This window comes from Anabrus simplex, chromosome X, assembly GCF_040414725.1.
Source record: "Anabrus simplex isolate iqAnaSimp1 chromosome X, ASM4041472v1, whole genome shotgun sequence".
NCBI classification, from domain to species: Eukaryota; Metazoa; Arthropoda; class Insecta; order Orthoptera; family Tettigoniidae; genus Anabrus; species Anabrus simplex.
In genome coordinates this window covers 211,601,424-211,619,398 of record NC_090279.1, presented here as the reverse complement: position 1 = coordinate 211,619,398, position 17,975 = coordinate 211,601,424, and the positions used below count along the sequence as shown (strand labels likewise).

The window sequence follows — 17,975 nt, the reverse complement described above, 5'->3', positions numbered from 1 at the left end:
CGGTGTGAGTGACTTCATTAGATATTTATGCCACTGGTGTACTTAAGTACGTAGAAATTATTTGTCATATTTGGAATTATAGTGTAAGTATACTGCCGCTAGATAGTACCACAAATATACATAGATATTATTGAATGTACTTGTTTGATCCGACATTTCGTAACTATTACAAATGTGTACCAACTTTGGGTGGCAAATTTTGCGACAGTAGAATCCTTGAGCTGACGTTGCCATGGTTACGGCTGGGGTAGTGTGGTGCCAATATCACCATAACGGTTGGTTTTAGGACCTTAAAACATAATTTTCGGGCCCGTAGGGCTTATCGAGTTTTGTTCTTTGCGTCAAGGGGCTTAAAATGAGCTTTGTTTCGTCACTGTAAGACAAATGCGATATTTCGCCTAAATTATTTTTTGTATCTCTTTCCCCGTCGCCCCCCCCCCCTGCCTATAATTGTTTTGAAAATGTAAAAGTAGCCTAAGTTACTCCTTATACCATCAGCTATCTGTCAGCGGAAGTCCCGTCAAAATCGGTCCAACCGTTTCGGAGATTAGCCGGAACAAACAAACAAACAAACAAACAGACAGACAGAGACACACACACAGACAGACAAAATTGTAAAAAATGTTTTTTGTTATAAGTGCCGTATATACTTTAATATAAATTTAGTAAAATGCTGTTATTTTGACATTAAAAACAGACACTTCAATTTTATTTATTTGTATATATATGGACAGATATTTTGAAACGAAGTTTTCATTATTGGTTGGGACTAAAAATGGGGGCACAGATTATCCACAACAAATGAACGTTACTGGATGCATGGCGTGAAGAATTTGGAAATCTTTCGAACATCTTACAACGTTATCCCCTTTTATATGCCTACTTCCTAATCATATTTTTGAATAATAAACTAGATGCAATTTTTCGTTTAACATGTGTTGTTTGTAAATGCTGGGAAAGCATTCTTTCTGATTATATTGGACACGTTTGTGAAATTAATAACTAGTTTGATAGAAGGCGGTTTAAGTTTAGGAAAGGTTATTCAAGTGAGGCTCAACTTGTAGGATTCCAGATATAGCAGATATCTTGGATTCAGGAGGTCAAATGGACTGTATCGCTAATGAACTATCCAAGGATTTTAATAGGGTAGATCATGGTAGACTACTGATTAAAATGAGGGCTATAGGACTAGACAAAAGAGCGGTTGAATAGGTGACCAAAATTCTAGAAAAATAGAACTGAGACAATTAGAGTAGGTGAAGCAGTATCTGATCCTGTATTGATTAAAAGGGGGGTCCCATAGGCCAGTATTATTGAACCTTTATGTATTCTTATTTACGTAAATGATATGAGTAAAGAAGTGGAATCACAGATAAGGCTATTTGCCGATGATGTTCTACTGTATCGAGTAGTAAATAAGTTACAGGATTATGAGCGGCTTCAGGGGGACCTAGACAATGTTGTAGGATGGACGAGATGAAGGTCAGGTTGTAAGTTTCAGCGAGAGGGAAAGTCTTCATTGGCATTAACGAGGTTGCTACGAAGGTTTGCACATAGTCATGAGGGTATTTATGGGGTTCTGGTAAGAATGTAAAAGAGACAGCAAGATTTCAGTTAGAGTATGGCTCCAGGGTATGGGATCCTCACCAGGACTACTTGATACGACAACTAGAACAATCCAAAGGAAAGCAGCACGATTTCTTCTGGGTTATTCCCGACAAAGGAGTAGCGTTACGAAAGCGTTGAAAACTTTGGGCTGGAAAGACTTGGGAGTAAGGAGACGAGATGCTGTTTTGAGCTCTCAGTGGATGTGGAATGAATTATCAATCACCACTCATCTGCATTTAGGGCAGTCGCCCAGGTGGCGGATTCCCTTTCAGTTGTTTTCCTAACCTTTTCTTAAATAATTGCAAATAATCTGGAAATGTATTTAACATCTCCCTTGGTAAATGATTCCAATCCCTAACTCCCTTCCCTATAAACGGATATTTTCCCCAATTTATCCTCTTGAATTCCAACTTTATCTTCACATTGTGATTTTTCCTACTTTTAAAAACACCATTCATCTACTAATGTCGTTAGCTTGAGCGGAGCTTTTAAAAGTAGGAAAGATCATAATATGAAGATAAAGTTGGAATTCAAGAGGACAAATCCGGGCAAATATTCATTTACAGGACCTGGAGCAAGGGATTGGAATAATTGATCAAGGGAAATATTCGATAGTTTCCAAGTTCATTGAAAATATTTAAGAAAAGGCTAGTTAAACAATTTATAGGGAATCTGCCACCTGGGCGACCACCCTAAATGCAGATCATAAATGACTGACTGATGACTGAGTGTGACGACATGTTTAGTATTACGTACAGTGGTTCAGGGTGGACCCGACTTAGGTCAAGGATATTACAGTGTCAGCATTCAAAGCGCTGGAGGCAACTATTGCGTGTGTATGTTAATTGCAAAGAGAGAGCTGTACCGTCTAGAGGAGACATTCCTTCTTCATTAAGATCAGTAGAAGTTGACCTCTCACAACACTATCCTCTTTTAATACGTCTACTTTCTAATAATAGTTTTGACCCACAACGTAGATGCAATCTTTCGCAACAATTTCATCTACGATGTATTACAGTGTATTAAGCATCTCATACACGTCCAGTTTTCTTGGATTATTGACTGTACAGATTTCCTTCCGAGAGGCAAGTCGGAAATATCCCCCCACCCCCCAAGACACACACACACACTTATTTCCTAGTGGTCCAGGATCCGCTAGTCTCGTCACAGTTCACCACTTCCTTCTGTCGAGGGCATCTTCAGCTGATTTAGCGATAAACTTTATGATTCTCAAAATATTTGTTAAGTTTGGTCGATGCGTCTTAATAAAAAGTACATCTATTGAAATGATGCTATCGTATTAAACTTATAGGACCACGATGTCCGCCATGATGGTATTCCCGTTACGGCTTAGGTTACTGCAATTCGTCTTGGATGAACGAGGTTCTTGGGGGCCATGACTTTATATAACGTCTTGACTTCTTTAACCTTGTCCTTGGCAAGATACACGGAAGAGTCTCAAGAACACAACAGAAGTTGCAAATAGCCATCAATCACGAGGTAAGCGTGGTGAAATGTATGGCCATTTTCTTAGTAAATGAATAAATAATAACAAAAATAAAACTTGTAGTTTTGTATGATGTCCGCCTCGGTGGTGTAGTGGTTAGCGTGATTAGCTGCCTCCCCCGGAGGATCGGGTACGATTCCCGGCTCTGCCACGAAATTAGAAAAGTGGTACGAGGGCTGGAACGAGATCCACTCAGCCTCGAGAGGTCAACTGAAGAGAGAGGGTTCGATTTCCACCTCAGTCATCCTCGAAATGGTTTCCGTGGTTTTCCAATTCTCCTGCAGGCAAATGCCGGTACCTAACTTATGTCCACGGCCGCCCATCCCTCCACAAGGCCCCTATTCAGCATAGCAGCTGAGGCCATCTAGGCGAGGTATTGGTCCTCCTTTCCAGTTGTATCCCCAAGCCAAAGTCTCGCGCTCCAGGACACTGCGCTTGAGGCGGTAGAGGTGGGATCCCTCGCTGCGTCCGAGGGATTTGAAGGGTAAACAAATTAAAAAGAAAGAAGAGAGTTTTATATGATAATACAGTAATACAAAATTCGGAGACAGAGAAGGAAAGGAAATTCTTAAAGAGAATTATAAGGCTAAAGCAAGCTACATATCAAAAGAATGAGGTGCAACAGTCTGGAGAACAAAATTCCCATCCTGCAAGACAAGATGGAAGTCACAACTTTGCTGGGTTTAAGAAGTGCATCACGACTTAAAAAGGGCCGAAAATTACATAGGAAGATATCTGGGTCAGAGTGAATTTCAGGATGAGAAGGATTCTCTCCACCTCCAGCTGTGTTTTCGTAGCCAACAGATGGCTGTGTCGAGTTATTATTATTATTATTATTATTATTATTATTATTATTATTATTATTATTATTATTATTATTATTATTAACAACACAGCGAGAGCTGCAGGTTTCAAGCAGATACACGGATGCAGACCCGAGAACAAGGATAAACAAACCCTGCCAGAGCCGCCCGCCTACGACAGTTTGTCGAACTCTTGACCTTACATTCTGAGGACAGGTTCCCCTTGTCCTTTACAATACCTGTACTGGCTACAGAGACAGTCACGTGCCCGTGTTGCTACTCGTATTTAATATAATGAAATACAGCCAGCAGCTCCGCGGGGTATTGAAGTCAGCAGCACCAGTGCCTGAACCCGTTCTAACAATTTTCTGAATAATAAGTAGCGACCACTTGACCATTGCTGAGCCTGGCGTTACAGGTTTTCACACGGGAGCTCTCAATGTTCTACGGTCTTCTGCCATCCTCTTCAGATTCTTGTAAATTCCTCCTTCTTTGATTGATGTCACCTATCGTTTTGTACCTTCTCCTTCCTCTCAGCCTCCGTATGTATGCGAGTGCTAATCCCAAAACCTGGACACACTTATCTTTGAGGAAAGTTTCTAAGCTCTTCAAATGTATAACTTTTGGGCCCGGAAAATATCGAAATATGGATGCATGTTAATGACGATGTAGAGGGGTAGTTGGTGGCTAAACGGTAAGTCGTATTACAAAATGGATAGCACAATCGCTGTTCAATTTGGGGAGATCTACAACTTTGGTCCTAATACTTATTGTCGTGTGTCGATTGTTGATATGTTAGATAGCACTGCATTTCTCGATTGTAATCGAATCTCTCCAGCTCGATTTCTACTGGCATTAGGAAAAGGGGCCTCTCTTTATAATGAAAACTCTCCATCTCTACTGTGAATGGCAGTTGCCAAGTGAGCCTGCCGTTATAGTAGAAACTACGGAGCTCGATTGTGATTGGTAGTAGGAAATGTGGCCTGCCATTGTCAACAAAACTTCCCCCAATGCCTACCTTACATCGGAAACAACGCATGACGTCCTCCCTCTTTGTTTCTCGGATTGCGCTAAGAGACATGCAATTGAATATAATCTTACTGCCTTTACAGTAATTTACGGAGAAATCCGTATACAATGCAGAATACCGTATCGAAGCGCGGGTACATTTGCTAGTTACAAATAAATGTAAATGTGAGGTAAACAACGGTAGGGAAATGCAGATGTTTGATTGATTGATTGATTGATTGATTGATTGATTGATTGATTGATTGATTGATTTTGCAGTCGCCTAAGTGCGGCCAGTATCCAGTATTCGGGAGATAGTAGGTTCGAACCCCACTGTCGGCAGCCCTGAAAATGGTTTTCCGTGGTTTCCCATTTTCACACCAGGCAAATGCTGGGGCTGTACCTTAATTAAGGCCACGGCCGCTTCCTTCCCACTCCTAGCCCTTCCTTGTCCCATCGTCGCCATAAGACCTATCCTGTCGGTGCGACGTAAAGCAACTAGATTGATTGATTGATTGATTGATTGATTGATTGATTTATAAACTGGACTTTAATTGAGTATAGCTTTACACCAAATGCTATTGGAATTGATTTGCGATCTCTGCTTGGATGTGATATAATCACCACAATCACCAAATGTTTTTGTTTTCAAAAATAAGTATACAAAAATTGACTGGAAAACTTTGGGTCCGAATTATCCGTCGAATAACATTGCATATTTATTTGATTTTTCTATATGGAGTTTATTTTCGCTGAAGTAGGAAATTAGTAAAGAATACGAATTTTTAAACATAATGTCAATATTGCAGCCTCATGATCGGTTCGAGATGGACAGTTTCTAAAAAGACGACAGAACTGATGAAGACCTCTAAGGAGTTCATCGACCGGGACCTGAAAGCACTCGGGACTTCCCTTCTGATCTTCAGACATCACTTCTTTCACCGTACTGAGATATTGGATTTTTAATTTATTTTTTAACAAAATTATTTTAACCTTTTCTTTATCTTAGGCAACCTCCAAGTGGAGAAGTTTTTTAAAATGTTAAAATAATTAAAATGACATTTCCCATTATAACCGTGTTAAAGAGAACTTCATAAAATAAGAAATTGAAACCTGATAAATTGCACTGTTACACTCTACAAGTTTCACAGGAAATGTGCTACAAGTTTGTGCCATTTGAATTGTTAATGTTGATCTTCATTTTCAGGTTTGTATTTTCATAGTGATGATTACTAGAAATGTCAGCCTCCATAGCGTAATAGTAAGTGCCGTCTTTGGAGACCTGGGTTTGATTCCCGATACTGCCAGAGATTTAAGAATGCGGTTAAAAAGAAAGGTGCACGCGACTCACCTCCATAGCGGGGTGTGCCTGAAAAGAGTTGCACCATCGCGAGGAAAACGGGGACACCTCGAGGAATTGTTATCATTGGAAAGCTACACATTTTAACCGTACCTGCAGCATGCAGGGAAACCTAATCCTAAAGAAAAAGGCGAGGAAATTTAGTGGCTCCATGTCATGGAATCAGTTTGGACCAGTAGTGTAGCCAGGATCGATCGGTATTGGGAAGGGGGCTTGTGATTGTGTGGTGTGCACATGCATACAAGTGAATTATGTTGATATTCAGATTGCAGTACACTACGAAATTTTACTTTAAAATACAGAACAAGAAAAATATGACCAAGGTGTATAGTTTTACGGCGAATGGTATGTTCAGATTACAATCTAAAATCCAACTTTCGAGGCTTCTTAAAAAATAGATTATTCATTCATCCATTCATTCAACTTCGCTAATCGGGCAACTAGAGACCACGATAAGCCTCACTTTACAATCTGGAATTTGTTAATTTTTCGCTTGATCCACATCGTCTTCATTAGCTCACTGTGTTTAGCACGACGTTCTTCTGTCCATTTAGCACCAGGTCCCGTTTTTCGTCCCGGAAAGTCCTAAAAGTCTTGATGGCTGCTCTGAAAAGATTTCGGTCTTGTGCATCTTCTGCTTGTATGTCCAGTTCTTTAAGATCTTTCTTGACATTAACGTACCATGGCAATGCCATTTTGTTTTTGTTTTAAGTCAAATAGGCCTATACTGAAGATACATTTCGTCCATCGAGAGTCGATCATCCGTCTTATAGGACCGTAGAAGCGAACTCTGCCTTTACGCATTGTGCCCGTGATCTTCTCTATCTTAGAGTATACTTCTTGCCTTAATAATAATAATAATAATAATAATAATAATAATAATAATAATAATAATAATAATAATAATAATAATAATAATAATAATAATAATAATAAATTAATAATTAATAATAATAATTATTATTATACCACTTTTCCCACACCTATGAGGAGGTGGGTGCGAACTGTGTCCCATATGTGGATTTGACCCTGTTTTATGGCCGGATGCCCTTCCTGACACCAACCTTATATTGGAGGATGTAATCACTATTGCGTGTTTCCGTGGTGATTGGAAGTGCAGCGTGTTGTCTGAATATGAAGAGGAAAGTGTTGGAACAAACACAAACACCCAGTCCCCGAGCCAGAAGAATTAATCAAACACGATTAAAATCCCCGACCCGGCCGGGAATCGAACCCGAGAATAGAACCCGGGACCCTCTGAACCGAATGCCTCAATGTTGACCATTCAGCCAATGAGTCGGATTATTATTATTATTATTATTATTATTATTATTATTATTATTATTATTATTATTATTATTATTATTATTATTATTATTATTATTTACAATTTGTTTTACGTCCCATTGACACAGACAGTTCTTATGGCGACGATGGGATAGGAAAATGCTAGGAGCGGGAAGGAAACGGCCTTGGTCTTAATTAAGGTACAGCCCCAGTATTTGCCCGCTGTGAAAATGGGAAACCACGGAAAACTATCTTCAGAACTGTCAACAGTAGGTTCGAACCCAGTGTCTCCCGAATGAAAGTTGACAGTTACGGAAAATAGATTCAAGAGATCTGTTAGTATGTCTCTGTGAATGTTCAAAAGAGCCAACCCACTGAGTCGACTTTCACTGGTTTATTTAATTTATTGCACACTACAGGACTTAGTGTCCAATGACAGTGGCAACTACGTCATATAAACCAGGCGGCACTTGTATCTAAACTATATTCTACAGTTTTATCTAATCTAACCACCTATAATATTAACATAAAATATCAAAGCATTTTTCTAAAATCTAAATTAAAACTAATGGCGAGAAAACACAAACGAAGTAAAATGACAAAAGAAATGAAGCAATTCAGCTATTATAGACCTTCATCTTACAATTTCCCCTACCGAGCTCGATAGCTGCAGTCGCTTAAGTGCGGCCAGTATCCAGTAATCGGGAGATAGTGGATTCGAGTCCCACTGTCGGCACCCTTGAAGATGGTTTTCCGTGGTTTCCCATTTTCACACCAGGCAAATGCCGGGGCTGTACCATAATTAAGGCCACGGCCGCTTCCTTCCATCTCCTAGGCCTTTCCTATCCCATCGTCGCCATAAGACCTATCTGAGTCAGTGCGACGTAAAGCAAAAAAAAAAAAAATCCCCTATTTTTATTTTAGTTCATGTTCGTTTGTAAAAAAAATTCCATGGGGGGAACCTCCTCCCCACCTGGCTACGCCCCTGGTTTGGACATACTCTTCGTTATAGAAGCCAGAAATCAATTGAAATGCTGCCGTCTCTTGCTTTGATTGGGAGATAGAATACTAAGACGCTTGTCAAGTATCATCAGTTACCAGACTGGTTTAGAAAGGTAGAATTCTTGTACTCACCTTACGAAGCGCATGTTGACAAGAAGGTACTGACTGGCGAGGTTGAAGTGCTGTCGGCAACTGCTCGAGTCTCGCTCGCTGGCTGGACCGCGATAGAAAGTATCATGCACGCCTGAGGAAAGGTCACCTGATTGCTGGTAAAATGCCCAACGGACATTCATTACAAACTCGCCGAGTTTTGTCATTCTCATGAAGGAAAACCTGAAAAATTGCACTATTACACACGAGTCTGTGCCTGCAAAATGGAATATTTATCTTTATTTTCAGGTGTACAGTGATGATAACCACTAGAAAAAGTCCGCCTCCATAAAACAAGACAATACACTTGGATTTTTTCTCTTTTTGGTTCGATTCTCGGCCAGGTTAGGGATATTTACGTGCATCTTCGGGCTGCTTCAAGTTCCACTCAACCTGCGTGATTACAACTGAGGAGCTATCTGATGGTGAGATAGCGATTCCGGTCTAGAAAGCCAAGAATAACGGCCGAGAGGATCCGTTATGCTGACCACACGACACCTCGTAATCTGCAGGTTTTCGGGGCTTTTTCGCCGTGGGGTTTGATTTGGTTTTAATTAAGATATAGTCTGGTAAGAAAATGGGACGTCCGCCTCTGTGGTGTAGTGGTTAGTGTTATTAGCTGCCAGCCCCGGAGGCCCGGGTTCGATTTCCGGCTCTGCCACGAAATTTTAAACATGGTACGAGGACTGCAATGGGGTCCACTCAGCCTCGGAAGGTCAACTGAGTAGACCTGAGTAGAGGAGGGTTCGATTCCCACCTTAGCCATCCTCGAAGTTGTTTTCCGTGAATTCCCACTTGTTCTCCAGGCAAATGCCGGGATTGTACCAAACATAACTTCCCTATTCTTTGCCTGTCCCTTCCAGTCTTCCCCTGTCCCACGAGACCCTTGTTCAGCATAGCAGGTAAGGCCGCCTGGGAGAGGTAGGGGTCCTCCTCCCCAGTTTTATCCCCGACCAAATGTCTCACGCTCCAGGACACCGTCCTTGAGGCGATAGAGGTGGGATCGCTCCCTGAGTCCGAGGGAAAAGCCAACCCTGGAGAGTAAACGGATTATTGTAAATAATAATAAAAATAATAAAGATGAAAACGGGAATCCACGGAAAGCCACGTTCAGGCCCACCAGCAGTTGAATTCGAACCCACCGTCCTCCTTTCGCGAGCTCACACTTGTGCTACCCGAACCGTGTGGCTGCTATTATAATGTTATTTGCTTTACGTCCCACTAACTACTTTTTATGGTCTTCGGAGACGCTGAGGTGCCGGAATTTAGTCCCGCAGGAGTTCTTTTACGTGCCAGTAAATCTACCGACACGGGGCTGTCGTATTTGAGCACCTTCAAATACCACCGGACTGAGCCAGGATCGAACCTGCCAAGTTGGGGTTAGAAGGCCAGCGCCTTAACCGTCTGAGCCACTCAGCTCAGCAGGCTGCTATTCTAAGGGATATCATAGAATGATAATAATAATAATGTTATTTGTTTTACGTCACACTAACTACTCTTTTACGGTTTTCGGAGACGCCGAGGTGCCGGAATTTAGTCCCACAGGAGTTCTTTTACGTGCCAGCAAATCTACCGACACGAGGCTGACGTATTTGAGCACCTTCAAATACCACCGGACTGAGCCAGGATCGAACCCTCCAAGTTGGGGTCAGAAGGCCAGCGCCTTAACCGTCTGAGCCACTCAGCCCGGCCTATCATAGAATGGAAGAATGGAATAATCTCATCTCCCTTCCCCTGTGGGGGCGGTGGAAAAATGCATACGCGGTATCCACCTGCCTGTCGTAGAAGAGGGACCAACTTCGAACTACAATATTCCCCCCTAGCTCACCGTGGCATCGCTTCCGATTAGTTGTGTCAGGATCCTCACTTTCATCTTTGCTGTCCTACCTTTCCTTTTTTTAACTACATTTTATTTATAAAAATACACGTTTGCAAGTTTTACAGTTGGTAGTTTTACATAACACATGCATCCTGTTCTATAATAAGTCCTTTTCACTCCCTCTATCTTGCTGGTTCTTGTTGGTTCTTGAACGTTCTTACATTGCTATGACAATAATTGATTACCAGTAACGACATGTTCTTGGGTAAAAACAATGAATAGTTCGTGTGCCTAATCCTTCGGCACTTTGGTACACATATAGAATACAGCACCAATAATAATATTGATGATATTACAAACCACATATAGAACACAGCACCAATAATAATATTGATGATATTACAAACCACATATAGAATACAGCACCAATAATAATATTGATGATATTACAAAATTAGCAAACAATGTCTTGGTAAAAATATACACATTAAAAAAATAAAAGTTCCCTTTTTGTCTTGATAACTTTGCGCAATTGAAATTTTGTTAGGAAGCGTTACTATTTAACAGTTATGATGAAAATAATGAAAATAAAACAAATTAAAATAACAAAAATAAAATAAATAAGAATAGCAACACACTTCTTTTTGGCATTACCGAGCCATCTTGGTCAGGTCTTGTTCTCTTTCGACCGGACTGTATTAGTTCCTGAGGCCTAGGGAGTCTTTCATTTTCACGCCCTTCGTGGCCCTTGTCTTTCTTTGGCCGGTAGGTTCATTTTTCGGATCCCTTCCATTTTTTCGCTCCAATTAGTGTTAATACATGATGATTGCCTTGTTGTACTAAGTTTACCTCTTAAAATAATAATCACCACCATCAGTATCCTTTCAGGATATCATATAATACAGTCAAACTCAGATGCGGTTCTACCCTTAGGTTACACGGTCACATCGACCATGTGTACTGTAACGCCCCTCCTTGATACGTCTCTCAGTCATGGCCATCCATCAGTAGTTCACATCACAGCCTGCAAGAGCACATCGACCATCTGTACTCTAACCTCCCTCTTTGATAATATGTCTCTCACTCATGGCCATCCATCAGTAGTTCATATGTCCGGCTCCATGGCTAAATGGTTAGCGTGCTGGCCTTTGGTCACAGGGGTCTCGGGTTCGATTCCCGGCAGGGTCGGGAGTTTTAACCATCATTGGTTAATTTCCCTGGCACGGGGGCTGGTTGTATGTGTTGTCTTCATCATCATCTCATCCTCATCAGCACGCGCAGGTCGCCTACGGGTGTCAACTCAAAAGCCCTGCACCTAGCGAGCCGAACCCGTCCTGGGATTTCCTGGCACTAAAAGCCGTACGCCATTTCATTTCAGTTCTTCATATCACAGCCTGCAAGATTGCTAGGTAACATCGCGTCACACATTTCATATCACTGATTTCGAGCCATAAGACATGTTTATATCAAAAGGAGCAAGTAAATAAAGTCTGAAAAAAAAAAAAAAAAAAAAAACATTCCTTTAGCTCTCCTCTATCACTGAATATTTGTGACATAGAGCCTTTTACCTCTGGGCCACAGATAATGAATACAACGGTAATCCCTTGATGAAAACCTACTTATTTCCCTAGTCATCACATCAATGTCAGTGGATTAAAGCATGCAGGCTAACGGTATTCTGCCCTTCACTTGTAGTGTACCGAGGTTGTCTAGCGTTCAAAGAAGTCGCGCCTGAATTTCTCCTGAATGCACAGAGAGTAGATAACGAACGGTGTTCAGGTGTTCTCAAGTCGTGTCACGTCAGAGCAAATGCGAGAGGTGCTGCCAGATACATCACAGACTCTCACATCCAGTGCTGACAACTGAAGATGAGTCTTTACGTTCCTCGAAATAAAAAATGTTATGACGCTTTTAGTGTTTGGGTAAGAACGTGTATATCACCGCGAGCATTTAATTTACGATTATGTTTAATGTCTCAATTCACAGATAAAAGGGGAGGCTACCTATTACATATATATATATATATATACGGTATATATGAAACGTAGTTTTCGTGAAATAGCGCTTCAGAACATGACAACATTTGTGCTAAATATGTGACGTCACACGCGTACTCTGTTATAAGATGGCGCTCTGTTGACTCGCGCGTTCAGTTCGAGGTTAGCTGTCGTTGTGAATACATCGTGGTCTTTTAACAAAATGACACATTTTATAATGGGAAAGAAAGAAAGGTTTGATTAGGATTCCGCGGAAACGCGCAAGAGAAAGAAGTTGAAACCTGTCTGTGAGGCTGAGGTGATGGTATCTCGTTTCGCTCACCATTCACAGTATAAAGAGATACATGTACATTTCTTCGCTACACGGAACACGTAGGCAACATATCCTCCTCCATTCGCATCACATGGCCCCACCTCCGAAGCCGGTTTATGCGTACAGCTTCATCCTTCGAGTCCATTCCTAGCCTTTATCTCCTCATTCCGAGTAACCTCCTGCCATTGTTCCTACATGTTTATATCAACAATAATTCTGATAGTTTCTTGCCTCTTACTTCTAACTTATGAATGAGATATCCTGAGTCCACCCAGCTTTCGCTCCAGTAAAGCACAGTTGGTCTGAAAACAGGCCGATGCCCGGGAGCTGACTTCCTTCTTACAGAGTACTGTTGATCGCAACTGCGAGCTCACTGCGTTAGCTTTACTGCTCCTGGATTCAATCTCACTTACTATATTACCATCCTGGGAGAACACACATCCTGAATACTTGAAATTATGTACGTGTTCCAGCTTTGTATCGCCAATCTCACATTCACTTCTCTTGGATTTCTTACCTACTAACATCAATTTATTCTTCAAAAGGCTAATTTTCATACCACACTCATTGCACCGATTTTAGAGTTCAAAGATATTAGACTGCAGGCTTTCGGCACAATCTGCTATTAAAACCAAGTCGAAAGCATAGGCCAGACTGCTTACTACATTTCCACCTAAAGGTGCGTCTATCCCAAGATGATTTCGTTAACTTTGTTAATAAACACTGGTAACCAACACTCTTCATGAACATTTTTGACGTAAACAAAATAGCTTGTTCGTTAACTTTTCGAGCATGTTGATAAACAAAATATCTTTAACTTTTTAAGGGCCGGTATTATAATATAGGTTTAAACTGTTGGTTCAGTTTAAACTTCGGTTTATCTGTTAGTCGTGCATTATAAAACTTACTCTTAAGTTTAACTAGAGATTAATTTTACTGCCACTCATCTACCGTTTAAGCTGAAGTTTAAGAATACATAACATGGCAGAACGAATGGATCTCGAAGATATTTTTTGAGGTGTTTGAAGAAATACTAAGCGATGACGAAGTGATTCAAATTATTGAACGACCTCGGGCACTACGAGTTTTCCCAGCAAGGTGACGTCACTTTCATATATGGAATGAAAAATAGTTTTTCAATAGGTTCAGGCTTACAAAACAGACTGTCATAACCCTATTTCAGCAAACTGGTGCTAGAATAAAACATGCAACGAAAAGGTAAGAATGTAAAAATGACTTTTTGAACTGTTTGAATGTCAAAAGTGTAAATTTTAGAAAATAAAGTAACTTCCTTCTATTTCAGAAATCATGCTGTAGAACCCCTCAGTCAGCTACTACTAGCATTGCGGTTTTATGCCTCCCATATTATGTTTATTAAAATGGGAGATATCGGAGGAATTCATAAGGCCACTGTTTCACGGACTATATAAATATTTCTGTACTAATTGTACGATAAGCAATTCTATTTCCTTACAAGTAAAATTAGGACAACGTTCATTGCTTTTATCCACCATTTCACCTACAATAAGTAACAAAACATCGATAGTCATCTTTTCTCGCAAGTCACTGCTACCAAGATCGTATATTTCCTTCTTCATCTCAGTTTAACTTAGGCAGGCCATTATAAGACTCAACATGGGTTTAAACTCAAGTTACAGTTTAACTCAATCTTCAGTTTAAACCCTCATTATAATACCGGCCCTAAATGGAACTTCTCAGTAACTTTTCGTGTTTTCGTTAACATTTTTGGTTCGCACATGCGAAATGAGCAATTAGAGCACATAAATTTGTAGTGCGGAATACAGTGCATTCTTATTTTTATTTCTTTTAATTTATTTAACTTTCTTATTCTTATTTCTTCTAAAAATGTACTATAAAATCACAAGCGAAAGTTCTGATATACAGTTTTTTAAATTCTGTATGATGTCCTTTTAGCTTTGTTCAAATGTAGTTTCATTTCCAGCTTCGCTCCTCACTGAATAACCTAACCATTCAGAATCACTTGTATTTCATCAAAATAATACTATCCTAACTAGATTAAATGAAGATTATTTTATATCGTACCTTTACCTTTACAAATTCCTTGAGATTGTTGAATAAAGTTTCAAACACCTCAGGCACAATTGCGTGTTTTAATATTCTAAACAAATATGTAAGTGAAATGTTCGAGTCACCAGTCGTTAGGAATCGAAAGTTATATTTATAAAACAAATAGCCATAATCTGTATCATTTCTTGCAATTTCAGGAGCAATTTACTGTCAACAAGAAGTGAAAGTCATGTGGGGGAATTCTCATTCAAATTTTGAAAGCCTGCTGCATCATGAATTAAAATTTCTGACATAAGTGCCCTCTCCAAACTTAATTCTAAACGCCTTTCCAATATTTCTCTTTGCCAAACTTTGCGTCTATTTTCTTCTTCCTGGCCCTGTGCACCGTAACCTCACAAACAGCTTTTCTGGTGTGGACATCATGTTCAAGAAGTTTGCTAACAAAAATGTATTAACTATGTTGAGAAATATTTTCATTAATATTGTTTCTTAACTTTGTTTTCTTAACATTGTTTATTAACTTTGGTCTGGACTAGCCGTAACTGAATCCCTCCCTGCCATTTAATACCTTTCAGTAGATGATTAATCTAAACTATGAACAACAAAGGTGAGAGATAACAGCCTTGTCTAAACCCTGTAAATACCTTGAACCGAAATAAATAAATAAATGAATAAATAAATAAATAAATAAATAAATAAATAAATAAATAAATAAATAAATAAATAAATAAATAAATAAATAAATAAATAAATAAATGTTTGACCATCCCTTGTCCCGTTTCCCTACGGGGTCGGTTATGAGGTGATAGGAATCTGTCGTAGCGGGTTTTTATGTCCGGATGCCCTTCCTGACGTCAGCCTCATCAGAGGAGTTAATGAGAAGAAATGAATGACGTGATATGTGATAGAAGGAAGGGAGAGTGTGAAACGTGGTGCCGGCTCATAGCCTACTCCTGTTGAATAGCACCAAGGGGTCTGCTCAAGGCTTAACGTCGCCATCCGACGGACGAATCACCATCAACAACGTCATCTGCCCTCGCGCCATATGAGCACTGCGGATAGGTTTGGAATTTAATCCACGCTTTTGGCACGCAATTAGTGATTAGAAATTGTACACCATCACCTTCCCTACCCTGCCGGCCAACATTCTGATGGCGAAATTTTATTTTTCGACCAACGGAACTCGAACCGGTTAACCTCGGTGTCAGACCGTTTTGACTTCAACGCCTTAAAGATCATAAATAAATAAATAAATAAATAAATAAATAAATAAATAAATAAATAAATAAATAAATAAATAAATAAATAAATAAATAAATAAATCTTCCTGGCGCAGTGTTCAGAATATTAATTAATATTTTCCCGTTAAAATTATTCGCCATTGCTTTGTTTAAAGCCTCTTCCTCTTTGGGTCTAAAAACAAGTCTTTCCGTCCACCAAAATGGTGTCGTTATTCCTTCCATACGACGTTGCCTGCTTACGGTGAACACTAAATTGCTTATGTTAATTCCAGATAGAACCCCCGTGCAACTCATATGCATGCTAAACTCGTCTGTCTTCTTGGATGTGATTTGCATATTTATCGTGAAATGTTCTCTGTTCCAGGTTATGGGCACATCGCCCCCAAGACGCAGTCCGGGAAGGTCGTCACCATCTTCTACGCCATCCTGGGGATTCCCCTCATGTTGCTGTGCCTCTCCAACATCGGGGACATCATGGCCCACTCGTTCCGCTTCCTGTACTGGCGCGTCTGCTGTTACGCGTGTACACGCAGGCCAAAGAGGTCGCACTTCAGGAGGAGCAGAAGCATGAGAGGAACTATCCGCTCACAGTCTGGGTAACGCCACTTTCACTAGAAACAAGCCAAGAGTCGAACCTAGCTCTTCGGATGACTGCAGTTGTTATGTTTGATCGATTATCTGGGTCAAACTAACTATTTCTTCCCCCTTAAGCCTCGTCACCTAAATGACAAACTCAGGTAGAATTATCATTACAAAGCAGCTGTTGTATACGAGGTGAAGCCGAACCCCACCGACAAATTTTTCGAGGTTGTTCAGGGGTTTAAGGGACCCGTGGTCTCCGGTGACTCGTTACAGAGTAATTTATTTATTTATTTATTTATTTATTTATTTATTTATTTATTTAATTTATTTACTGCGCACTACAGGATTTCTAATCCCAATTACATTGGCAAATGTTTACATGTGTTTTCTTTAATGTTTCAATCAATCTAATAACCTAATATTAAAACTATTCTAATATTATATTTACGTTGAGAAAGAAATAATATTAATAATATTACATACGTAATCCTTACAAGAAACAAGTAGATAGAGAACATAATTTCGTATCTAAACTAGTCTAATAACCTAATATCTGAACTATTCTAATATTATATTTACAATGAGAAAACAACATTATTTCACATCTAATCTAATTTAATCTTTACAAGAAAGAGTAAAATAAAAAATAAAAATCGTAATTTTATATCTAAAGTATAATTTTCTTCTAGTTCTAACACTTATCATTACATTTATGGGATGGGGCTTAATGTAGAATGTTTATAATACATTTTGTGGTTCAAATCAGCTTTACAAATTAGAGAGTTTTCACGGAGATGGTGAATTGTCGTAAAAACAGGTCTAGACGTACGTTTGTTACACCAATTACCCTTATTTCTGTGAAAATACCCTCATATCAGTGAAAACGTACAACACGAAACACAGAGCAATGCAACAACCCTCAGACGAAACTCGTAGAGTGGTTGAGTGACTCAGACGGTGAGGCGCTGGCCTTCTAACCCCAGCTGGTCAGGTTCGATCCTGGCTAAGTACGGTGGTATTTGAAGATGCTCAAATACGTCAGCCTCGTGTCGGTAAATTTATTGACACATAAAATAACTCTACCTGACTAAATTCCGGCACCTTGGTGTCTCCGAAAACCGTAAAAGTAGTCAGTGGGACGTATTATTTATTTATTTACTTATTTATTTAATTATGAATATTATTATTTCCTTCTTTCTTTCTTTCTTTCTTTCTTTCTTTCTTTCTTTCTTTCTTTCTTTCTTTCTTC

General features: G+C 39.7%; 2 protein-coding genes across 3 annotated transcripts in view; one reads left to right on the top strand and one right to left on the bottom strand.

Annotated features, from left to right (window-relative positions):
• LOC136885898 (superoxide dismutase [Cu-Zn]) overlaps positions 1-8,786 on the bottom strand; it is a 43,304-nt gene extending 34,518 nt beyond the window's left edge. For both annotated transcript variants that reach the window (XR_011019032.1, XM_067158588.2), the window contains exon 1: positions 8,708-8,786. Coding sequence is in view for 1 of the 2 variants with exons in the window: in XM_067158588.2 (XP_067014689.1) it covers positions 8,708-8,721 (14 nt within the window). In the remaining variant the exon portion in view is untranslated. The remainder of the gene's footprint in view (positions 1-8,707) is intronic.
• The window catches only part of galene, a 161,481-nt gene that overhangs the window by 121,550 nt on the left and 21,956 nt on the right, over positions 1-17,975 (top strand). Inside the window, exon 3 of the mRNA XM_067159180.2 lies at positions 16,509-16,740. Within this exon, the coding sequence (XP_067015281.2) occupies positions 16,509-16,740 (232 nt within the window). The remainder of the gene's footprint in view (positions 1-16,508; positions 16,741-17,975) is intronic.